Raw genomic sequence first — 25,989 nt, 5'->3', positions numbered from 1 at the left:
TCAAAGATGATTCCAAGAGACTGAAAATACATGTACAATTCATGTATTTACGACTTTGTCGCAAGTTCTTTTGTAAAACGCAGTTCCTGGAATTACTCTTCAAAAAAATTCAAATATCAAAAATATTCTGTACTGCAAACTGTTTGCATGCTTGCCAAATACACATGTAAATATTTGTAAAATAAGAAAATGGTAGTTCATATAATTACACGGTCCTAATGGACGCAAACACAATATTAATAACTTGAAAAACAGGCTAACAAGGACCCGTTTTGTAGGTCAAGGATATATCTGAAATTTGTGGTCCAGCTACCCTTCTATACAACAGACTTGGAATTAAGCAGCAATCGTCCCGAAATAGTCGTCGGCAGATATTTCTAGTTGGTAAGCAATACATAGAAACTGGTTTTCTATTCTATTTCTGTTAACTACACAACTAAGTTAAGTTTTCTAAAATGCTCTAATTTTAACTTGAGTTGCCTTTACAAGCACGGCGCCTAGATACATGTATTTAAACATTTCAATATTTAAGGTCTTCCGTTTCCAACGGAAGACCTTATAGTTTTCGTACGATTTCTTATTATTATTAAGGTCTTCCGTTTCCAACGGAAGACCTTATTGTTTTCGTACTGTTTCTTATTATTAATGTCTTCCGTTTCCAACGGAAGACATTATTGTTTTCGTACTGTTTATTATTATTTTTTTTTCCAAATTTTGTGCACGCGATTTCTCGAAAACTACTCAACCGATCTGAACAATTTTTTCACAGATGATGGGAAATTATCTGAATTTTATATGTTTTTGAATTTTTTGTCGTCGTCACTTCCGGTCCGGATTTACGGTCGATTTTGTAATTTTTTACGACCAAATTTGTGCAGAGTTGATCTCAGAAACTATAAGAGATATGACTTTGAAATTTTCAGGATAGGTAGAGCATGGTTTGAAGTTGTGCACTATTTAGTTGTTTTGCACCAGTGGCGCTATTCCTTGGAGCTCGCTTAGGCACAAAAATGGGGTACAGATTTCGAATCAAAATTTCCATATGTTTTGATCAGTATCTTTTTATCAGTTGATATTTTGTTAAGACATATATAACAAAAATAGTAGATAATTAAACGTTCTTTCCAACAAAATCAAGAAAAAGGGGCTGACCCCTTAAATTAGGGGCCAAGACACTCGTAAACTCTATTGCAAATAACTTAAAAACGATCAAAATTTTGTAATGCAATATAGAAGCAAAGTTGTTGATTGTAGCAATATTTATCAGGTAAAATCATTTTCACACCCATTTATGACGTAATTAGGGATTTTAAGGGGCCAAAGTATTTAAACTTTGATGCAATATATCTAGAGAAGGAGACATATTTTGTTAGGCAATGTAGAAAAGAAAATGTTTGCATTGATGATTCTAATCAATTCCACTAATCAAAACTCCAAAGTCTGTCCCCATTAAGGATCTATAGGGCTGGCCCCTAAAATATTTTATCATCTGTATCTCAAAAATGAACAACAATTTTAGATGGGTGTAAGAACAAAAAATGTTAGTATTCGTGAGAACTGTCGATTGAACTCAAGAAAAAGGGGCTGGCCCCTTAAATGAGAAGCCAAGACACTCGTAAACTATGTTACAGATAACTTGAAAACAAGCAAGATTTCAAATATCTTTGGTACTTAGCCTTTTTTACAAAATTGATACCAGCGAGATTTTAGTCACTGTAAGTGATTGAGACACAAACTTTTATAAATGATAGACAATCGATTGAAGATATATTTAACGGGTTTTCTTTTGTCAACCGTCACTTCCGGTACTCACCAGAAGAGTTCAAACAATTCATTTTTTTCACAAGTTTAACTGATTATCTTTGGTGTTTCATCTGCTATGATTAACAGTAGTGTACACTAAACATATGTATAAAAAACCCTACCTTTTATTTTCATAAACCTCTTTTGTTCGTCCGTTTTCGGTCTCGAGACAAAAACCTAGATTCACCAAGATCGCAGATTTGGCAGAGAATATCGATATTTCATCGTATCATATGAAAACAAAATCGGACGGAAGACCTACTCGTTACTCGTAACGAGATCTCGTTATTATTATTTTTTTCCACAAATTTTGTGCACGAGATTTCTCAAAAACTATTCGACCGATTTCGACCATTTTTCAGAGAAGATGAGTCTTGATGTAAACTTCATACGTTTTTGAGATTTTTCCTGTCGGCACTTCCGGTACCGATTTATCGGCCATTTTGTACATTTTTACGACCTATTTTGTGCAGAGCTGATCTCAGAAACTATCAGAGATATGACTATGAAATTTTCAGGATAGGTAGTCTATAGTCTAAAGTTGTGCACTATTATTTTGTTTTACGCCAGTGGCGCCATTTTTTGGAGCTCGCGTAGGCACGAAAATTGGGTACGAATTTTCATTCAAATTCTTCATACGTTTTCATCTGTATCTTTTTATCAGTTGATATTTTGTTAAGACATATATAACAAATATAGTAGATAATTAAACGTTCTTTCCAACAAAATCAAGAAAAAGGGGCTGGCCCCTTAAATTAGGGGCCAAGACACTCGTAAACTCTATTGCAAATAACTTAAAAACGATCAAAATTTGGTAATGCAATATAGAAGCAAAGTTGTTGATTGTAGCAATATTTATCAGGTAAAATCATTTTCACACCCATTTATGACGTAATTAGGGATTTTAAGGGGCCAAAGTACTTAAACTTTGATGCAATATATCTAGAGAAGGAGACATATTTTGTTAGGTAATGTAGAAAAGAAAATGTTTGCATTGATGATTCTAATCAATTCCACTAATCAAAACTCCAAAGTCTGTCCCCATTAAGGATCTATAGGGCTGGCCCCTAAAATATTCAATCATTTGTATCTCAAAAATGAACAACAATTTTAGATGGGTGTAAGAACAAAAAATGTTAGTATTCGTGAGAACTGTCGATTGAACTCAAGAAAAAGGGGCTGGCCCCTTAAATGAGAAGCCAAGACACTCGTAAACTATATTACAGATAACTTGAAAACAAGCAAGATTTCAAATATCTTTGGTACTTAGCCTTTTTTACAAAATTGATACCAGCGAGATTTTAGTCACTGTAAGTGATTGAGACACAAACTTTTATAAATGATAGACAATCGATTGAAGATATATTTAACGGGTTTTCTTTTGTCAACCGTCACTTCCGGTACTCACCAGAAGAGTTCAAACAATTCATTTTTTTCACAAGTTTAACTGATTATCTTTGGTGTTTCATCTGCTATGATTAACAGTAGTGTACACTAAACATATGTATAAAAAACCCTAGCTTTTATTTTCATAAACCTCTTTTGTTCGTCCGTTTTCGGTCTCGAGACAAAAAACCTAGATTCACCAAGATCGCAGATTTGGCAGAGAATATCGATATTTCATCGTATCATATGAAAACAAAATCGGACGGAAGACCTACTCGTTACTCGTAACGAGATCTAGTTCTTTTATCTATTTATCTACGGTGGTATATACAAGATACATTGTCAATACCAACATAGCTATTTTGTAATTTATCTCCACAAGAGTCCTGAGACAGGCACATGTCGTAGCATTGAGTGGGGGCACTCCGCCTTTTTTTCCTAAATAAACAGAATTCATTAATTTACAAATAGAAAATGAACTTTGAATGCAATGGCCGCCTTTTCCCACAATATGGCAAATTATTTTTTTGGGGGGCTTGCAAAACAAATAAATTTCATTTGAATAAACGATGTCATAGCAAGAGTCTAAACCACGTAACCCAAAGTATCATTTACACAACATCATTTTATGTCCTAATTTTTACTGCAAAATGACAATTTAAGAGCATTCATTGTGTAAAGTAGTCTCTGGAAGATAACAATTAACTGTATGCCTTAAAAAATTTATTTGATTGATCAAAAGAAAATCTTTTTTTGAAATATAATTCCACAAAACAGCGGTCAATATCGGCTCTTAGTTATTTATAATAATATACGATTTTTTTGTAATTTTTTTAGGGAAATGGGGAATACTCTTTTTTAGGACAAACAGGGTATTTTAGTCCTCCTTTAACTGAGAAACATATAATGAACAACTAACTTTTCTTGCTTTGTAATTGAATGAAAAAAGTAAAATTTCTTGGTACTAGATTTCAGGGTATGGAAAAATGATGATGAACATTTCTTTAAATTGGCAAACGGTGCTGGTAGGCGTTTGCTTCGGTCTTCTATCGTATTACGTCATCAAGCGACTGAAATATCGTCTGCCGCCCGGCCCACCGTGCGTCCCTATCATTGGAAATGTTCAAGGTCAGTTAAAGGTCAATGGTGACGGAATGGAAACTCATCGAATCGACATTATTTAAGATTTTCAATTTTTGTAGCAATTACAAAACCATTTTTTATATAGTTTACACCTCGCGGGACCCACACAGAAAGGTCTTCAAAATGGTGGATAAATACGGGCCGGTCATCAATGTATCGTTTGGTATTTACTAATCACTATTTTTGATAGAGTTGGATGGTTGTGACTATTTTCAGTCAATCGGTATATAAATTTTCTTTACACAAAGTGTAAAGAAATACATGTATAAGAAAGTGTTCAAATTTAAAACATTCCGATATTTTCTCTACGAAATAATATTTTATGGTCAAAAATATCATTTTCATAATTTTAAGGCAGGTCTGCTTCCTAAACTCGTTGACCATCTAACATCCTTTAATTCATGTAAAAACTGAATATATTACTATGAATTGGACACATAAATATCAATAAAGGAAATATGGACGATGATATAAATACCAATATGATGAAAGGTTTGTTTTTATGTCTAGGCCCTGTAACCTGGATTTTCTTGAACACCATCGAGGCGGTGAACGAAGCGTTCGTTCAGAGAGCGGAAGACTTCGCCGGACGATACCAAATAACTTCCGGTAGAAAATATTTTTAACACAGCTTTTTGTATTGGAGAGCAATCTGTATATACTCTATTTTCATATTTTCTGTGTTCTTGAAGGGTACTTTTTTCAAATATTTAGGATTTATGTTAACCGATGGCGGCAAAGACATTGCCTTTGCTAACTATTCCCCAATGTGGAGGATTCATCGAAAAATTGCAGCCAAAGGTCTACGGTAAACAACTCTATTTCAACTTGAACGACAAAAAACATCATTTAAAGTGTTGAATATAAATAACTCCAGTATCTTCGATCACACCCTTCTTAGCTTACAAATTTCTTACAGACATTATCTTCATGGAAGTCTGCTTGAGGACATGATTCAAGAGAATATGTCAAAGTTTATCGAGAGAATGGCGAAAGAAACGGGACCATTTGAACCGAAACAATATATCAGTCTGATGGTTTTCCATCAACTTTACACTGTCTGCTTTGGGGAACGGTGTGTATTTAACTTATATTCTGTAATCATTATTAACTTGCAATTTAAGCCAAAATGAAAATCTATTTTTGAAACATGGGAGTTTCTTTCATATTTTTGTCCCAATCTGTTTTACGATTTAAAATGGTAGCAAAAACTCAATAAATGTCACTTTTATTTACATTTTTGTTTTTATCGGTCGTTAACATAACTGTACCATCGAATATCTTATTGAACAATTGGCATACCTGACTTTCAAATGAGATTTTTGAAATTTTCAAATCGTCATCGCTTTGAAATATTTATAAGATGTACATTAAAGCCTATACCAATTAACTCCATGAAATGCCTAATAAAAAGTCCATGACCTTGACAATAGGAGACCTCCAGATGACCCGGAAGTGAGAGAATTTTTGAAAACCTATGATCGGTTTGTGGTGGATTTTGGCGCGGGCTCTTTGGAAGATCTTGTGCCTTTCCTTGCGCACGTTTATGAAACCGCTAAATTCAAAAACCTAGTGAGAATGAAAGAAAAGATGTTCTCCTTCATCACGCAAAAATACAACAGGCATAAGGAATCCTTCAGTCCTGGTATGTTCTTATTAATCTGCAACTTATAACAAACACAAAAATATATTACTTATTCATATGATGAGGTACATTATTAGGGGTTTATTGGTGGCTATTTGCCTATAAGAATGAACCCTATTGATGTCACGAAATTAAAATCTGAATTCCAGGCATCAACCGAGATTTGATAGACAGTCTCCTGATCGCCAAACACGAGGCAGCAAACGACAACTCCGAGGGTGAGGACTTGGAGGAGTTTGATGACGTATATCTGATCCAAACGGTGTCGGATATTTTCTTTGGTAATACATGCAGACAATTTATAGCAGTTCTTTTTTTTTCTCCGTAATTTCAACGAGATATAGATTTAGAATTTTTATAGAGATATATCTGTATTGGTATTAGAGAATGAAACACACATTATTTCAGCATATTTAACAGATATCCATCATTTACTGGAAGCTGAACACGACTCGTAAAAGGCATTGTCCGCCATATTTCTCTTTCATCGCAGCTATCCCTATAACCCCTATATTAATCACAGGCCTTTAAACAGCTCAAAGTATTTCAGTATAGAGGTCTCACCTGTGTGGACGTACATCTTGCATCGCCATGTTACTCGGTCGCAAAAAAATTATCAAATTGTCGGCAATTTTTCAGGGTCAGGAGGAAAGTAATCTCAAATATACAGGTCAATGCATTACGATAATTCACAAACAGAAAATGCACAAAATCTAAGACAACCTAGGGAATACATACTCGTACTACACGTCGGTCACAGTTTCAGGTGTGCAATCGGTTGTAACAAAATCGAAGGGTTTATACACCTGTGCGGTGGAGCATATTTGTAAGCAGTGTTAACCTTTAGTAACAATTTATCTTGTAGGAGTTATCTCTCTTTCCAGATGGATACTGTACTTTAACGAAAACACATATAACATTATAATCAAAATGAAATAAAAGATAAAAACAAGTACATGTTTCTCTCAGTGTCTCTCTGATTTATTTTATTGGCATTTTCTTTTCTCATTTGACAGCGGGAATAGATACCACAAAAGCCATCATGGACTGGTTTGTGTGCTTTATGTCAGGACACCCAGAAATCCAAGCCAAATGTCGGGAAGAAATTGGCAACATTGGTAGCTTTTAAGCCATATAACCAGTCAATACTGCAACAACCTGTAAACTAAGTTGATCACACTGCTTTCTTCGACGTTAGACAACGTCATTCCTAATCAATATTGGTTTAAAATAGTTCTGTTCGAATCCTTGGATCGCGGTTGCCCACAGTTATACAAAGAATATTTGGTGTTCCGATCATTTTGACGCGCTTGATTCCATGTTCTATAATTTGTAACGGACCAAGACGGTACTTAATATACTTCATGCTGTTGTTATTCAGAACTTGCTTGTCTTTGACCAGGTAGTCGTCAGCTAACGATGAAGGACCGACATAAGTTGGTTTACAATGAGGCTTGCTTGTATGAAACGATGAGGTTGGCGCCTGCGGCTTCCTTGGGAATTCCTCACTGCACGTTGTGCGACACACAAGTTGGTAAGTCAGGCTATTAGCTCAAAATAGACATGGTAACAGGTAACCAACATTGCTGATGTCATAGCACATATTTCCTTAAGCACAAGGTCAAAATTACAAAATCTATAAATTCAGTGTCCAAACCTTCCAAACGCGGTAAGTGGTTAAACAAGAGCATGTTTGTTTAAAGAAAATTACAAAAAAAAAGAAACTGGAGCTCTACTTTGAGATACTAGTACATGTATTATTTTGGGAAAATTGATTGACTCACGAATCGGTTTGAGTGATAAATTCACGTATGATTCTTTTTTTTTATAGGAGGATACGATATTCCAAAGGGGACAGTGGTCTTATCGAACTTCTATGCAATACACCGAGATCCTCATCACTGGAAGAATCCCGAGTCATTTGACCCGTCGCGTTTCCTTAAGAAAGATGGCACCCTAAATGCCAAACCAGACAGTTACCTCCCCTTCTCTGCGGGGCGCCGGGTCTGTCTAGGGGAACCTGTGGCTAAATCTGAACTACTTTTGATGTGCGCAACACTGCTACAGAGATTGGAACTCTGCCTTCCGGAGGGAGTCCGGCCATGTTATGAAGGGATTCCCTTATATGGCGTGGAAGCTCCAAAAAGTTATAAAATTGTTGTGAAAGACCGCCAAAATGCAAACTGTTGAATATTTATAATATATAATATAATAATATAATATAATAGAGTGTGCGACTTCCTGACTTTCTCATATTCTTTTCTGTCATTATCTCCAAATTAAACATTGGTTTGCTCAATATAGTATCTTGTCTGTTCCAAATCGCACACTATTAGCTGTCATATCAGTTCATATATGTGTTGCCAGTCAACCAACTAAGAGTGCGAGACTTTTATTTACATACAGTACACACAATGTACAGGTACATAATAAATTAGACATCAAGATACCTACTGTACATGTATAGGATTTTATTTCCCATCTCTTTCACGCACTTTATTTTCTAAAACTCTTGACAAGTATAATTTTTTCGAAAAGATGAGAAGTAAAATAATTTTTCTTTCTTTTATAAATTCTATTTTTACGATGGTTAAAACAACTTCATTCTTTACATCATAAAATGAGTTAAAAACAAATTTCTCACACAGTAATGATCAAATGCAAAATACTTTGTAACACGAATATATTCATATATATGTATAAATTGTTATAGTGTCATGATACATAACATGCGCTGCCCTCCTGCAGAAAACAGGGGTCAAAGTTCACATACCACCCCAAAATGACATGCAGTGATCCAACATTTATAATGTGTACCATCCTGGTATCAAGAACACCCCACAGATTGCAAAAGAAGATGTTTAGTGTTTTCCATGATTTTACACTTACAAAATGATAGGGTACAGCTAATTACATGATCATCAAAATGATCTCGCTGGAACAATCTAAAATTGCACTCAATAAACAATTATTTTAGAGACACTAAATAAGACGTAGAATGTACAATAACATAAAATAAAAACATTCTGATATTTAACTTTACACATCTCCCAAACATTCAAGATATTAAATATAATTCAATGAACGACATTCAAGAGTTCATGTCAAGTCTGATCTGCATGCTATGACACTTCAATCAATGTACAGAAACAATACATGCTAAAAAAAAATAGGTCACATGTTTAAAAATAAAATTCATACTAAATGCAAGTCCCCCAATGTATTAAATCAATAAATTTTAAAGATGTGAGAAAATGACAAAAGGCATTCGCATTTATATCAGTAAAATGGTATCCTAATTCTATCTACAGTTAACGATAAAATAACACGTGATAATAAATGAAGTATGAAGCTAAACATAATGCACACTTTACAACGGGACAGCTGGAATATCTATGACCAGATCGTCCGACCCCTCGTCACTGTCATCAAACATTGGAACCACAGCCAGGAGGTTCCCCCCGGCCGACTTCCCTCTTTTACCCTCCCCTTTCTTGGATTCTCCGACACTCTGTTTGCGGGGCTTCTTGCTTCCACCGGCGCCTGCCTCCTCTTCCTGTTTGGTGTTGAGGTTGCGCTTCCTGATCAGGTTTTCCTTGAGGATGGCCTTGGTGCGGGCTTGTCCGTTACTGTCCTCCCCACCGTCATCAGACTGAGCGTCAGAGGATGCACCACTTGAGCTGACCTCATCATGTTCGCTGCAGACCGCCACCCCATCCACCTCCTTGATGTGGCCCTCTGTGTGGGTGGCACAGAACGAGTTGGGACACTCCGTACACATGGTTATGGCCGGTTTTCCGCACTCATCGCAATGATGCCAAGGGCAGTCCCATTTACCTAAAACAACAAATAGTGTGATTAAAACCAAGCATGCTATCTGAATATTGTAAATGTATTACATTTGGCTGAGTGTTCTTCATAGCTTTATTAGTGGAACACAGCTTCCACTATTAACTTTACATGGCCAAATGTCATGCATATATATGTATATATTGATACTGAAATGCACTGAATAAAATCTAAACCAACTTGTTGAAAAGTCAATTTTAGCCAAGTATCATGCATACTTGATACAATATGTTAAAGTTCTTCACTGTCAAAACTATTACAAATTTGTATTTGTACATGGAGAAACAATAAAGTACAGTAAATGAGTAAAAGAAACATTGCTGAAAGCATAACATCATGGGATATCTTGCAACAATTTCATACAAATGTATATACGGTACATATATTCAACAGTTTAAAAAAATTCTAAAATATAACAAGCATATACTGAAACAAGCTTAGTATTTGAATTTGAAAAAACCAGAATCTCAGATTAAGCAGGTATCTTTATCATTTGTTCTATCCCCCTTTAAATCCCCCCTATGCTCACCGTGTGGAGGTTTGGACAGCTTCAGACAGTGGAGGTGGTAGACCTTGGGACAGCCTCCGCGGTCACACATCACCAGCTCCCCGCCCTCACCACAGCGGAAACACTCATCATCGTGCTCCTTCTTCCCGTCAATCTTCTTCTTATTCCTCTTCCTCTTCTTCTTCTCATCCTTTTTCTTGCCTTTAGCCACTGAAGCAGCCACAGCAGACTAAAAGAGGAACAATGCTTTACTGTTCAATTTAATGGCTGAAAGTTGTTAAAGTTTGATTTGTGCATTTCAAACATACTTATATACAAAATACCTGTTCATCTTGGTAATATGACATGAAAAACTATCAAGCATCATTTGAAAGTTTTATACAGTAACCACGTAATGCCCAGATGAGAAGACAACAATCTCTATTAGCTGCATCTCAAGATTTCAAGCCTGTCATTCCAAATTTATTTGGCAGAATCTGCTAGATGACACTTACCTTGGGTCGTACACCCAAGAAGCCACTGCATAATTCAGCTCCACAGTTGCACTTGGTTTTATCATTTCCTAGGCACTCCAGGTTGTAGTTAAATGTCAACTCAGTACCTATTTGCCAAATTAGAAATTCAAAAGATATGTAGCTGCATGGATGTAAAACACCAGCTAACAATTGGAAGTATGTCTACAAAGATGAGAGACAATTTTATGAAGACACTAAGATAAACAAATTTATTCCACCAACCTGCAGGAATATCATAAATTGCAAATAATCCGACTCTGACGTCCCCATTGGCGGTCCACTTTTGAGTTTCACAGTTGGGAGCACAGCTGTGGTTCATGAATCTGGACAGATTTCCCTTCGGTCCCGCATCAATTACTCTGTACATATTTTGAAATTATGTAAATAAATTGTGATCTTATTTTAAATACATAAAGCTTTCCAGTGATTGCTAAATTAAAATGCAACCAAATGTCCTTTCCCCATGCAAAAAACAGAATTTTCCAAATGTAAAAATTTTGTGAAAAAAAATTCTGAGGGAAAGTTTGTTTAAAAGAATGTTTAAAAAATTTAAAGGAGCTTAAAACAAAATAGTTTAAAGTTCAAGAAAAAAGTTAACTTAAATGATACACAGTACTTTATAGTGAACTTGTTAGATTCTACTTTATTAATTCAACTTCTTTCAATGATGTTGGTTTTCCCCAAATTGACCAAAATGTCAATTTTTTCCCCCATTCAAAAGGCATATGTGTCTTTTTATACTGTAGAAAATGAACAGTGTATACCTGTTTTTATCCAGTGTGAGCATATAATAGTTGCTGATGTTATTTTCATGGGATTCGTCTATCCTCCTTTTGACTTCCTCTTCATCAATAAGCTCTCCTACATACTCGTGCACAAACTGTCCCTGTGTACAATAGAAAAAAATTCAATAGATAAAATTTTTTTGTAACCACAATATCTCATCTTGTAAGTTGTGATCAAAGAAAAATTCACTTGAATAAATGTACCGTAATGTCTCGTGTATAATACGCACTCGTGTATAATACGCACCCCCAAAGTTGACCAAAAAATGGCGAAAAAACAGCAGGTCCTATGTATAACACGCACCCAAAAAATGGCGAAATCAACGGCCGCCATTTTCCCCCAAACTATCGATGTTTCATGTTAATTTTATAATCCATGTGCAATTTCTTTAATTTTGAGATCGGAACATAGCACAGACGACGAAAATCGACGACCGCCATTTTCCCAAATAACTATCGATGTTTAATGATAATTTTTTAACCCAAGCGTATCACTGTAATTTCATGATCGGAACAGAGCCAAAGCGATATTAGAGTCAAAGTTCTTACAATTTTAATTAAAAAGGACGGCATGATTTACATGGGTGGTATCAAATATCATTTGACACTTCGTAAAGAGTTTCTTACAACATTGGAGAAGTAGAAGATCATCATACGTAGAGAAGAACGGCAACCGAGCTTAGTGCTTAAAAGTAATAATGTTTGCAGACATAAACCAGAAATGATTTAATTGATTAATTATAGTCAAACCCTTTGATTGTTGTTTCAATAAACATTGTGAAGAAACGTACTTATGTCGTATATCGTCATTATCAAGTCGTACAAATGATCGATGTAATTTTAGTGTCTATGTAAAGCAATAACGTTTAATTGCATAACGGGACACAAAGTAATTAAGTTTAATAAAATCAGAATAATTGCTTATCTACATGCACTTGAAAACACCCTGTGAAGTCCGACACGAGAGAGGTGCATGCTTCTGACACCGGAAATTGTTAAACAAACATTGACCACGCGCCGAGTCAACAGGTGGCTGCTTACGTAATGGCGAATACACTGGCGATACTTAAACTTGTTTGATGCAAGAAATAGTGTTAAGAGAGGATAAATATTTCAATGCATGGGGAAAAAAACTAAGAATAAGGTATTTCTGATGCAGTAAATTTAGTATACACTCATTCAATTTGCATAACACGCAATATCGGCAGTCACTACTCCCGTGGTATCAAGAATCACGGCTTGAAAAAATGGGGTACAATTTTTGTCCTATGTATAACACGCACCCCCCACTTTTGATCAAATTTTGGCTGAAAAAAAGTGTGTGTTTTACACGCGACATTACGGTATGTATTTAAAAGGCAGCGTTCCTGCATTTGTAACAACCACATTGATTCATATTGGTAAATTAAAGATTGTGATCAAATAGTAATACAGTAATAATTTACAACAAAGTGGTATCTCTACCTTTTTAATGTCCACATTGGTTCTCAATCCCCAGCCTCTGCCCTCCGTTTTGAACGGAGTACAGTCTGGGTATTCACGCCTCTGGAATCGCTGGTTGTGACATTTCTCTCCGCACTGACAAACGCTCGGGTGACACTCATACATCAGCATGCGGTTCAGGCAGTCCGTGTCACTGCTGCACGGAGCTTCCGAATTTGGGTCACATTCGCACCGAGGAATGCTGGTCAAGTCTGGTTTGGGAATTACCACACTTCCAACTGGAATGTTATTCTGAAAAACACAAGAATAGAATAGAATACATGTAGTAAGTGGTGGCAAGTTTTCTTTCCTTTTTTGACATGTCTAAAATATTTCTTCCTTCATATTAATAATCATTAAAAATATGAAGTCATAGGTTTGATAGAAAAACTGAAATGATACATGTACAAATGCTGAATGCACTTACAGGTAAGTGCAAATGGATGGAGACACGTTTGTTCACTCTTGAATGCGCATATTAACAAGCATTCTGAGAGTATTGCATAAGCAATACACGTCCCCTACCGGTTTGTATTATTCTATGAAAGCTTCCAAGCACACAACTATTTCAGAGCTATTGTAAACGAGATGTCATGCTTTAATCAGAGATAAAAGAACAGAGGAAATTAAAACTATATAGTTGATATAGAAATTAAATAGGAAATAGGTAAAATAATACTCTTTATTTCATCTCCTGTAATTTCGCCAAGTCTATTCTGTATTCGCTGGTAAAAATTTGTGAAAACAATGCACTGTTATGCACAATATCATTTCTTACCGTCTTCTGTACCCCAAATCAAACCAAACAGTTAAACAGCCCAACCCGACAACGAACCCGATTGTAATAATAATACAACTTAAAAAACCTGCCGATTAAATTTACAACACAATGCTTGACACTATTTTATAGAATTTATTTGTTTGTTAGAAATGATAAAAGGAATGGTACAAGAAAAGGAATGGTTCAAGTAACGCACAGTATTATTACTGACTACATACTGACCTCGTTTATTCAGTTACACACCGAACCCGATAACGAACCCGAACATTAAAAAATTGGAATATAAAAAATTAATTTTCTCGAAAATATGTCAATCAGACACTACAAAAGTGTAAACTTGATCTGTAGTTTGACATTTTGAAGCTGTTCAGCAAGTTTCATATTATTCCTGAAATGCATAAAGAAAAAAAGTGTGGAAAACTGAAGTGGGACAGACAGACGGACTGACGGACGGACGGACAGACGGACGCAGAGGAAAGCTATAGTCCCCTCCGGTGAAACCGGTAGGGGACTAATAATTATTTTAGCATAGTGGTCTTAGTACCTTTACAAACTTAAAAGGAGCTGGCTTTTTCTCACTCCTCTCAATAAACATTTTTTCTTTGTCAGCTCGTAAGGCTTTCAGGGCCTGAAATGCTTCAGTTGCCTCTTGCACTCCTACAATAGAGTTCCAAATTTTACTTTAAAACTTCACTCATTAGCTAAAAAAGAAGGATACATATCTCATTAAACTATCTTTATTAATTGTTCAACAAATTTATTCACTTTTTAATAAACACATGGATCATTTTGCTGTTGAGTAGTTTCCAATTCTAATAAATTAACACCTACATGTACAACATTTCAGAATCAAGTACATAAATGAAACGTTGGGAGTTTTTTGGTTTTTATTTTTCATTTATGTATAAACAGAAAATATCATATACTACAGTTAGCAAATCTTAAATGCATAGCCCTGTATTCAAATCTTTTGCCATAATAGTTTGTTTCCTCTTTTCTATATAATTATATTAAAAGTTGTGTAGAGTACAAACCTCTTGCAAAAATCTTAGCTAGATGTTTATTCTTTGAAGTTTCTTTGCTATATTTGTCACCATCTTGAAATCCAAATGCTCTGCAACAAATATATAATCAATTAACATGCATGCCACCATTGTCAACTTTCCCCTTTCTACATAGCAATATGCATTATCACAAGTGTAATTGAATGTTACCGATGCCAATCTTTTGACAAAACTTATTCATTGTAACCAATGTAAAAATCTGTCTAAGAATGCAAAAATTTGTTCTTAATATTAACCTTCCTTTATGGATCCAAAAATAGTCATTAGTTCCAAAGAAATGCACTGGGAATTCTCCCACTTGGTGAGTCTTCTCCTGGATGTTGTGAGGTACACGCTTTGGATGGCAGATTTCAGAGGGCCACCATCTACAGTAAACAGCATCATGATAAATGATATGTACCTAGCTTTTATCAAGGTGTAAGTCTCAAGATAATTTAGCAAAGGTAATTTTAACATTTTTTCAAAGGAAACAACATGCAGAAATTTAAGGAAAAGAGTTTGTAGGTGAGAAAAAAAAAATTTAGTTTCTGACCTATAACTGCCCAGTTTGACCCAGACAATGTCTCCATAGAGAGGCTGTTTACCCATGGCACAGTCATTACAGTACCAATTGCCTTCTGGGGGGTTGATGTTCAAACACTCTGCATGGAAGGAGGCAGGACAGCTGTCACAGCAAATCAGAGATCCGCCTATCACATCAAAACAGATTAATATACAAAATCTTTTGATCTACCGAAAGCTTTATTCTTCTCGGTCTTTATTTTGAATAGAAAGAATGTCATTGGTTGATATCTGAAAAGACTACAACTGGAAATTTAAAAGTTTTTTTTAATTATAAACAATTTTTATGTCAAGAAATACAAAACTGTCTTTCTTGAACTTTCTTGAAAAAAAGATTTACTAGCATTTATAGGGGCTGTACACGTTCTAAAAACTTGTCCTCACCTAGGTTACACACGAAGCACCAGCTGACGTTAATGTGGGTGTGGTATTTCTGAGTGCGGTTGGGCTGGAAATGTTTACTGCAGACAATGTTGTGTCCAGGGAGATTTTCACTCCCGGCGGCGATACAGAAATCTCCAGTGTGATAGGCTGTCGGACATCGCACACACCGGAGAAGTCGACCTGGAATTGCAGAAAAAAATGTTCACATTTTAAGACTGAACTTTTGTCCTGTTTCAATTATTTTATGTTTTTCACTAGATAATGATAACATGTAAAAATTTTAAAGCTAAAGGAAAATTTGTAGTAAGCCATTTATCATTCTACCTTTGCTAGCCTTGGTTTTCTTGGAGCTCTCGATGGCGCATGTAGCACACTGATGGAGGGGGCACACGAAGCCCTTGTTGCTGTCAGACTTGGAGTGCATCAGTTTATTGAGGCAGTTCTCGTGGTAAAACTTCCCACATAAATGAACAGAACACTTCTTGGTGTTCTCATCCTTCTCCTTGCATGCAAAGCATGTGTGAACCCCTGCAAATTGTAAGACATATCTATTATTTCTTCTTCAATTAATTTTGTCATATAAAATGTAAAGCAATTACGGTAATAAACATATAAGAATACAAAGGCAATTTGTCATACAGCCGGTTTTTCTGAGGTGCAAATTTTGTGTTCTAATTTCAAAATAAATGTTGTTACATGTACCGTATTTCACGGAAATTAGGTCGATACTTTTTTCCCCTGACATTTGGACCTCGCCCTATTCATCGCTTCGCCCAATTTATGTTTTTTTGGGTTTTTTTGGTTGGAATTTTGCAAAAATTTATGCAACCCTCCAATAAAATCATGAGTGTTTACTATAATACTGCTTGAATTTCTGTGTAAAAATCGTATGGATTTTAATCAATATACTGTAGTAATTTATCATTTAAACAAAATTAAATGTAAATAGATTTATTTCTTCTTACATTTCTTACTTAGATCACTGACTGAATCATTAAATGCTGTCATGCATTTTGATCGTGTGCTTACGATAAACAGGAAATCGATTTCGCGTGGTAAAAGTAAAATGAGAACCGTACAAAGGGTAATTACGGGGGAAATATCGTCGGGTAGAAATAAAAAAAAAACCAATTTGTTTTCATAATAGAATACATGAACAAGTTTTTTTCAGTATATTCAACATAAAACTTTCGATGAAATTTTAGCCAGGTGTCTCTGAAATCAGTCTGGGTAGCGCTGACTTTGTTTATACACAGTTGAACTCTCGGCACGTGCTACTCATGCCTGCAGGCTTCAATAAGATCAGAGGTTGACTCGTGTGTATATACACAGTAAAAAGTCACATAGAGACACAGGGTGGCATGTGCTACCGTAGTCATGCCTCCAGGCTAGGTAACAATCCCCCGGTTACACCAGTTTGTACACATGGCAGGGAAGTAATAAAAAACGATCTTAAATTAAAACCGGCTGTACTGAATTATTTGGTTTGAAAATTTTGACGCAATTTCAGACATTTTCTTACGATGTTTTCAAGAAATTCATTTTATTTCCCTTTTGTTTAAAACTGTGAAATAAGATTAAAGGCTACTATATGATAACATTATTGGTTTAAACCATTTATTCATTAGAACTAGCGGTAATTTTTCGACCAATTCTTCGAAGTCGACCTATTTATACTTTTTTTTATATTATGGCTAAAAACGGCCTCCTTCGCCCAATAAACCGTATCGACCTAAATTCCGTGAAATATGGTATATTAACTTTTTGTGATTTTATTTTTTGTACATTTTATCAATCTGATGACTATACTTTTAAAAGGCGATTTATAAGTGTCACAGTTTATAGCAGTGCATACCTGATTTACATTCCTCGCATTTGAACGGCTCCTCCACATTCTCACTGACACAAGACTTGTGGAAATAATTATGGCATTCACCCTCACACTCCATCAGGTCGCCATTATCTTCACACACCTGGCACAGGTACCTCGCACTTTTACACAAAGAGTTCTTTTCTTCCTCCTGTCAACAATTTTTTTTAAAGCATTAACAATTTACATAAATGTCCAGCACATGTATATTGTTGCTTGACATTCCACATTAATTTTCTCTTCAAGAGCTACTGGAACATGTATATGTTCATGAAATAATAAAAAATATATCAGATACATTAAAAATACCATATGATATATCTAGACCATAATATAATTGACTTTGCTATTAGCAAACATTCATTATTAGCATGTTTTGTACTGTAAATACTTGTACACAGTGCTGTATCAGAGGTGCATATGTATATACATACACTTGAACACACAAGTACCTGATTATCTGATGAACTTTCATCACTTGTGGATTTTTCTCTCTTCAACTTTAATTTTGCAACTATTTTTGTTTCCTGCAAAAAACATTGTTTTTAATTACCGTAGAAAGAATAAAAATATGAAATGGATAAGTGTTTATTACAACTTTCATCTACTCTCTTTTTCTCAGTTACCTTTTCCGAATCTTCATCTTCCTCCTCTGTTGGGGACATTTTCCTCTCTGCTACCTTGGATATAACAGGCTCTTTTGGGGTGTCTAAACAATTTTTTTTTTACAGGAATATAAATATATGACAAAAACATCAACTATCCTATACATTTTTACCAAAAAATGTCGAAACTTTGTGAAGAAGAACATAAACGGAAAGGAAATCTTAAAATTTATTTTTTCGCTATGGGGTTCAGGGTTATCATATTGTTATTAATAAAAAGATATACCAGTGCAATTCATATAAGTGAAATTGAAATTAATAAAATTTACAGTTTTATTAAGTTTACATAATCTATGTTTTATTATAAATCACTCTATGATTTATTTTTAAGAAATATACATCAAATTTATATTAATTGGACTAAAATCATTGGGAAATGACCTTGGAGCTTGGATTTGTATCGGGACTTCTGTTTCTGGCTCATCATCAGCCATTGCTGCTGCAGGCACTCGTTGAGCGTAGCTTCATCAAATTCAGGATGGTCTGCCATCATGCTGTCCCTGTGTTTGCTGCAGAACACTTCAAAAGAACCTTCCGATTTCTTGTCTTTATGGGAAGAACCTTCGTCCAGTCTTCGTCGCTTGGAGCTAGGTTTTGCTGCAGGGCTCGGAGCTGGAGAGGACTTCACTTGTTCTGATGACTGTCGCTTCCGTTTCTGAATTCTCTCCTTGGATTTACCTTTCGGGGACTTGACTTGTTTATTGTCGTTACCACTGTCTGTGCTTTTTTTCTTTTTCTTTTCGGGCGTGCACACACATTTGAATTTTTCCACACGTTCCTCCACAGACATTGTCATTGCTTCCTCCGCTTGATGGATGGCAATTAGCCAAGCTGCCTGGCGATTTGGATACTCTCTATAGAGTTTTTCAAGTTTTAATTTTTCACCCTTTTTAGCATTAAGAAATGCCTGTTTCACATGCTCATCATATTTGTCCTTTCCTTTGAATTCCATTATTGAGTTCGACCCCGCCCATCCCCGTTCTCCTTCGTTTCCAAAAAATGTGACGTGGTAGAGTCTGCTTCTTGCTGCAATAGACACAAATCTTGATGAAACTATTAAAGACAAAAGTGTCTTGTGTTATGTTGTAGCAAATTAAAGCAATATCAATTCAATAGTATGAAGCATCCTGCATCTACAGAACACAATATGCTTTATTAAGTTCACCAAATTGTTACAAATCTAAATAATGACTTCTAATTTAACCGTTTTAAAACAAAAATTAAGTGAACGAAATTCATATCATTTCACAGGCTTGATTCCTTTTGCAGTTTATATCCAGAGATTTAACATGAAGCATTAATAAAAGTTTTGCATATTGAGAAAGATATGATAGAGTAATATTAGAAAGGTCATATCTCTGTTGTTATTTTTCATTATTTTGTTTCTTTGGGAGAGGGGGTGCATGTTGTTTTCCGTTTTTATAGCTCTAAAAGTGACATCGATTCACCTTTCATTTTGGTGTAAAGATCTTCGTAAGGATCCTTGGCCACCATACACGGCCACCAGGGATGTCCAGCCACCTTCGCCCACAACTGGTCACCCATCTTCCACTCTGCCGGTTTCTCCACCACGGGAGATGTAAATGTCGTCGATTTGTTCACTTCTGGCTCCAGCGAAACGTCCAAATCACCACCACTGAGACTAGTGTTTCTGCTGGACGATTTATCTCCTTTTGACAATTCCTCCATGTCAATCACAACTTTGGGCTTCCTTTGTCTCTTCCCTTCCACACTTGTCACTTCGAATATGTTTTTATAATTTCCTGATTTCTCTTTCACTTGTTTTGTTCTCACTGGCGTACTCTGTTTAGTTTCTGCTTTCTTTGTTAATGTACTTGAGCTTTTGGCCTCACTTTCCCCTGAAGCCTCTGACTTGTCACCAGTGTTTGTCTGTGGGTCCTGTTGCACAGACTGGTCTGGATTACTATCCGACTCCTGCTTTGCTGTCTGTTCCTTTTCGATCTTGATCTGGGATCTTGCCTCAGCTTTAGCTCGTTCTTTTGGGTGTACAAGAGGTCTTTCTTGTTCACCTAATAAAATTAAGAACCAACAATTATCTTCGTGAATGTATTACTGTGCATCCAAGGCTTTTTTTAAAGAGTCATATTTTGTGGTTTATATAGCATACACATGTACAATAACTAACACTATTCCTTAATATTCAATGCCATGGGATAGTAAGATGATCACATAAATTGTGAGAACACAGATTCTAAATTTTGACTTTCTGTCATGAAAATGAAAAAACAGAAATCCATCAAGGATCCCCACTTGTGGGACTGTAATAAACACGTCTTTATAACAAAGATTCTTAAAAAGGAGTGTGCATGGTCATAATTGCTGCTACCTGATGCGTTTTCCATGATCTCGATCTTGACCACTTTCCCTGTGTCCTCCACCACCAGTGTGGCTTCGTCTTTGACGGGCTCCACCTTGGCGCCGGCCTTACTCTGGGCTATCTTGCTGTTCCGGGTTAGATTGGCCACCTGGGGGAGGTGATGCCTGAAGGAGGGGGAGGTACACCCCCCATTGACTGCTGCCTTCGTGTTCTCCATCACAGACTGGGATTGAACTGCTCTTAATGTTATAGGATGTTAACTAGCATACCTACAATACAAACACAAATCGGCATCAATGTTTGATTAACAGATAATTGAGGTCCAAATCTCAATCTTTTCCATATCTGAAATTTTAATTTTCTCCATTAAGTTGGACTTGGATTAGGATCCCCTTAATGAAGAGTCTTATGACTTTACAAATGTATACTTAATCTAATGGTAGTCACAAAAAAGTTTTGTCAAAAAATCAACTTTAGTCTGTCCCAAGTTATTGCTTCCATCCCTTTTCGATTATTATGAATTAAAATACATATAACTGTGAAAGAAATACAGTTGAATTTGATAAAAGAGAAAATACCCAAGATATCTTTATTGACACATTATCATTTTTCAACCATAAAAGTTCAAAGGAACGAAAACAAATTTCTTACTGAGATTTATAATGAAACCTTTACATCTTTTCACCATTCGAAACTCACTTGGAATACCTCGCACAATATTTCTACATTATCGTCTGGACTATTTCGTGGCTAATGCAATGCAAAATTCCAGAGACTTTCTATTTTTGGTTTTGCATTGAAACCCGAAGCAGTAGAGGGTGTATTTCAAATCAGATAATATGGACATTTCTTTATTTTTGTGGATAAACATACTTTGAGCACAAAGGTATTTATGATTATCGAGATATCAAGTGAAAAGTTCCAGAGACTTTCTATTTTTGGTTTTGCATTGAAACCCGAAGCAGTAGAGGGTGCATTTCAAATCAGATAATATGGACATTTCTTTATTTTTGTGGATAAACATACTTTGAGCACAAAGGTATTTATGATTATCGAGATATCAAGTGAAAAATGGTGGAAGCAAAAACTCGGGACAGAGTATAGCAGGCATTGACATTAACAGTTGTTGATTGTCTTGGGCAAGTAAAACCTCGTTTCAGGCAAGTGAAATCACCAATTTACTAGTCCAATCTGGCAATTGAAAATTTCAATTAAAATATTTAACTTACAGTAAAAAATAATTTGTAAACATAGTTTTTAATAGCTTTGCATTCAGAAAACCTTAGTACTGATTTTAGAGAACTCGTTCCCTAAGAATCCCTATTAACATTTATTCAATTAAATTCTACTTTCCTTACTAATTGACATTAGATAGATCAAATATTTTTGTCGTACGAATTATCTTGATCATGATAACATATCCGTTATATGCAACGATCATACTTAAAATGGGTTCACATTCTTAGGGAAGAAGCACCCATTGAAAATTAAACAAAACCTTATTAAAAGTAAATTAAGTTTAACTGCTTTTAAAATGGCAGTCAGAGTTTACAGGTAAAACACAGACACTGGTATGGTATGCACCAAATGCTACATGTAAATGTTGGTTCATCGATGGTTTAACAGACAACTCAGCTTCATAAATAGTGAGTATTTGGTTATCATATTTGTTAGTTGCTCAAATAAAATAAATAAATATGGTGATGTCTTCTTCTAATTTCTGTCCCTATGTCTAAATGTTTATCCCTGACTAAATTTAGTTATTACAGGGATATTGTTCAGTCAGGAACTTGCTTTTTCAGCTTGCAGTTATGAGTAAATTTTAGTATTTTTTCATCTCTAGTCGGTCCCAAGATATCCTGAATTCAGATTTTGCTTAATTGCTTAATATTTATAAATACCTCAGGGTTCAAACGATGTTCATTCAAAAGTATGAAAAATTTCCAAGATTTCTCAGTCATAACGCCCCTGTTAGCCTATCAGGTCTCAATACAATGCTAAAAAATGTGATGTCTACGGGAATTTGCAATGCAGCAAGCCCGGATGATGTTGAAAAATTGCACGATGTATTCCGAGAGTATTCCAATTGGAGAAAAGATGTAAACATTCCCCATTATAAATCTCCATAAGGAATCTATTATTGTTCCTGTGAATTTTTCCGAGTGAGAGATGATAATGTGTCAATGAAATTATCTTGGAAATTATCCCTTTCAACTATTTCAACTGCACTTCTTTCACAGGTATGTGTATTTTTATTAAAATTCGTCCAAATGTGCTGCAAAAATATCTTGGGACAGACTATAACCAAGTTCATATAAACAGTGATAAACAGAACCTCAACATAGATGAAGCAAAAGTCTCTACAAACATTACGTAAGAGTGCAAATATTATCATAATTAGTTCTAGCAATTTTAAACATTCTATCAAATTTAAGTTTTCACTTTTATTGTTTAAAGAAGAAGACATTATAAAGGTAGTATTTCCCATCAGTTGTTTCTTACGAAATCAAACTAGAACAAAACTTTCTTCCTGCAAGATGTGTAAGCCATACGTTCTTTGTCTAAACGTTTAATGTAAAATTTTGAACACAATAGAATTCTCTGCTGAATTATTGATCAACAATTGCAGACGAGATAAGCTTAATGGGTAGATTTTTGTCTCTTTAGAGATTTGCCAAATCCTACTTTTCCTATGCCCCATGTAGTCCATTTTCATGAAATAAATGGCTTTTGAGCAGTATATAGGTTCTAATTTGTGTGCAGGTTTACTAAAAATTATTTAATCTTTCCTTCCCGGTGTTTGAATTTGACGCATTTGAATAGGACAATGGGACAGCCACACATTTTGCACACACCAAGCTATGCACCCCCCTTCCCTCACTTCTTCAACTGCAAAGTTCACTCATAAACAAGCAACGATTTCAAATAAAATGGAGCTAATAAACACACCATTACCATAGGTTATCTTTTATGACCATGATTTGTATTCAGGTTTCTTACTTCAGAAATAAAGTCTTCTTTTCCCTGAGATAAACATGCTATACAGAGACCAACGCTCACCGGAAGATAACTTTCGTGTAAATTCGGCTAATATCGGCGGGAAAAGGGAAAATAGATAAACTGGTTCTCTTCATGCTGGTCATGGAGTTTGTACATTTTGTAGACACTATGCAGAAAATGATAAAATAAAGTAAATAATATATATAATAGAAAATAATTTAATACAAATTAGAAAATTATATATATGTAAAAACTATGATAAGGAATACAAAGTTCATTTAACATTTTAAAACTGGAAATCTGCAGGCTGGCTTGCATGCTCATATGTTATGAAAATTCTTAATTCATAACAATAAAAATAGGAATCATGCTGTCACTAAGACATAAAGCTAAGTCAATTAATAAATATTTATTTTGATACATTTTTAAAAATTGTTTCCCCATTATTAGGAAATTAATGTAAAGAGGGAATCTTTAAGTAAATTAAATCAAATATAAAACTTTTATTAACTCTTCATGCCACATATAAGATTAATCTTGTATTCTTTCTGCTATATTCTTTAAAAAAAAAATAGATATACATAAAAAATATCTTTACACACCATTCACTTGCCATGTTATTTCTAACATGGAACTTGAGATCTTTTTATCAATTACAATAGGCCTATATATTTATAATCAGTATATATGCATGAATGATTTTTGACTGCCCATATACGTATTTATGCATTAATTGATTCTAACACTAAATAATACATATATGAAATATGTATGAATTATTATATATCATAATCATAAATTGTTCAATCAAAGAAAATTTTCCAATGATAATAAATATAAATCACACATCTCAAGTTTAAAAAACTAAAATTCAAGTTCACTCTTAATCATCCCATATTTATTAAATTAAGCGTTTTTCATACACATTATAGATACACTTTATAATTCTTACAGATACGTGGAATTGGGAGGGGACATTTTTTCCTGCAACGAACATTTGTCTTTTTACAGAATATTGAATAATGAAAAAGTTAAAAGTTGCCCCCCCCCCCCCACACACACATACACAAATTAAAAAAATTGGAAGCATATTTTAAAAAGGCAGGGAGAATAACGACATTATATTGAAAAAGCACTTCTAAATGTACCCTACCCCTTCATCTTATAAAGCCACCTACAGGAGTCCGCATGCCATAGTTTTCTCTTACATCCTTCAGATGGGGGAGGATCGCACCTACGTATTAGCTGTGGTTTGCGACGGTGCCCATCCAACCCCTCATGATTAGGATTTTGAAAATTTAAAGAATTGTTTTTTGTTTGTTTTTTATTCATTTATTTATTTTTTCTTTCTTTCTTTTTTATTTCGGATGAGCCCCCCCCCCCCCCCAACCCACCCACCCACTTTCAAAAACCATCGATCGATGCTCCATGCCTCTCTTACAAAAAATCAATGAACAGAGGAATATTGCGGTAGTCTTGACATCGTCGCAAACCACGGCTAATATGCACGATTCTCTCCCGCCTGCCACGGGTAGGAGACAGCTATGCGGACTCCGGACCATTGCTTGAGGCTGCATGTTAGAGTTACTAGAACTGCATTCATGCACTTCATGCATAATACATATATCGCGGCCGGTACACTTAATTGTTTAGAAAATAAGTTTGCACATTTTAGAAGCATTAGTTAGCAGTTGTTTACATCCATAACATAAAATATTTTGCTCTTCATGTCAAATTTGATTAATTTACTATCTAAAAGCAAATTAAGGAAACTCAACTTAAAATAACTCAACAAAAATAAAACCAAAATTGAGCACTTGTAATAATTTCCACTATTTAAAAATAATCAATGAAAAAAAAATACGATTAATTTCATAAATTGAAAATTTTTTGTCTCATATTTTATTTTTAGGGGTGGTTTGTGGGTTTTTTTGCTAGTCAAATTTTCGGGTGTAGCATGCAGCATGCTACGTGCTTGATATCTCCAAGGCCTATTTTCGATAGTTTTATTTTAATTAAATAAGTTTTAATTTTTCCCGGGGGGGGGGGGGGGTAAGAAAGGGGTCAAACCACCACTCCCTCTATAGTCGTGCATACATCATTCATACATCTAACATTTTATATACGTGTTTGTATATTAATATTGTTAAATACATCCTATTAAATAAAAAAGACACAATTTGAGTTTAGTTACAGATTTTTTTTTATGT

At 35.0% G+C, this 25,989-nt stretch overlaps 2 protein-coding genes across 4 annotated transcripts; one reads left to right on the top strand and one right to left on the bottom strand.

The window, feature by feature from the left end:
* Nucleotides 1-331: 331 nt before the first annotated feature.
* On the top strand, nucleotides 332-8,270 carry LOC128180061 (steroid 17-alpha-hydroxylase/17,20 lyase-like). The gene is made up of 11 exons (XM_052847871.1): nucleotides 332-384; nucleotides 4,165-4,317; nucleotides 4,418-4,495; nucleotides 4,843-4,941; nucleotides 5,047-5,140; nucleotides 5,252-5,407; nucleotides 5,766-5,977; nucleotides 6,127-6,258; nucleotides 6,994-7,095; nucleotides 7,380-7,511; nucleotides 7,809-8,270. Exons 2-11 carry the CDS (start codon nucleotides 4,176-4,178, stop codon nucleotides 8,165-8,167), a joined length of 1,506 nt encoding a protein of 501 aa, XP_052703831.1. The 5' UTR covers nucleotides 332-384; nucleotides 4,165-4,175; the 3' UTR covers nucleotides 8,168-8,270.
* An 83-nt stretch (nucleotides 8,271-8,353) lies between these two features.
* Nucleotides 8,354-23,884, bottom strand: LOC128180059 (histone-lysine N-methyltransferase NSD2-like). Of its 3 annotated transcripts, none has more exons than XM_052847866.1 (19): nucleotides 23,735-23,884; nucleotides 20,789-21,048; nucleotides 19,890-20,471; nucleotides 18,823-19,467; nucleotides 18,403-18,485; nucleotides 18,229-18,303; nucleotides 17,762-17,927; nucleotides 16,231-16,434; nucleotides 15,907-16,086; nucleotides 15,494-15,650; nucleotides 15,198-15,326; nucleotides 14,932-15,011; nucleotides 14,442-14,554; nucleotides 13,099-13,368; nucleotides 11,614-11,735; nucleotides 11,072-11,208; nucleotides 10,829-10,935; nucleotides 10,356-10,563; nucleotides 8,354-9,814 (listed from the first exon to the last, which is right to left on the bottom strand). In XM_052847866.1, the coding sequence occupies exons 2-19, from the start codon at nucleotides 20,994-20,996 to the stop codon at nucleotides 9,348-9,350; spliced, it is 3,933 nt and encodes a 1,310-aa protein (XP_052703826.1). In that variant the 5' UTR covers nucleotides 20,997-21,048; nucleotides 23,735-23,884; the 3' UTR covers nucleotides 8,354-9,347. The 3 variants fall into 3 exon arrangements, with proteins under 3 accessions (XP_052703826.1, XP_052703827.1, XP_052703828.1); XM_052847867.1 differs by having other exon boundaries at nucleotides 23,780-23,884; XM_052847868.1 differs by having other exon boundaries at nucleotides 23,840-23,858.
* Between the last annotated feature and the right edge of the window lie 2,105 nt (nucleotides 23,885-25,989).

The sequence above is a fragment of the Crassostrea angulata genome, chromosome 4 (genome assembly GCF_025612915.1).
Source record: "Crassostrea angulata isolate pt1a10 chromosome 4, ASM2561291v2, whole genome shotgun sequence".
Classification (NCBI taxonomy): domain Eukaryota; kingdom Metazoa; phylum Mollusca; class Bivalvia; order Ostreida; family Ostreidae; genus Magallana; species Magallana angulata.
This window is presented reverse-complemented; position numbering and strand designations above follow the sequence as displayed.

Excerpts from the sequence above, each read along its gene's own strand:
- LOC128180061 (XM_052847871.1), top strand. The coding sequence starts at position 4,176 with ATGATGATGAACATTTCTTTAAATTGGCAAACGGTGCTGGTAGGCGTT. Across the intron at positions 5,978-6,126 it reads TAAGGAATCCTTCAGTCCTG|GCATCAACCGAGATTTGATA; the intron begins GTATGTTCTTAT and ends TCTGAATTCCAG. Across the intron at positions 6,259-6,993 it reads GGTGTCGGATATTTTCTTTG|CGGGAATAGATACCACAAAA; the intron begins GTAATACATGCA and ends CTCATTTGACAG.
- LOC128180059 (XM_052847866.1), bottom strand. The coding sequence starts at position 20,996 with ATGGAGAACACGAAGGCAGCAGTCAATGGGGGGTGTACCTCCCCCTCC. Across the intron at positions 17,928-18,228 it reads AAAGTTCATCAGATAATCAG|GAGGAAGAAAAGAACTCTTT; the intron begins GTACTTGTGTGT and ends AATTGTTGACAG. Across the intron at positions 15,327-15,493 it reads GTCAAACTGGGCAGTTATAG|ATGGTGGCCCTCTGAAATCT; the intron begins GTCAGAAACTAA and ends TGTTTACTGTAG.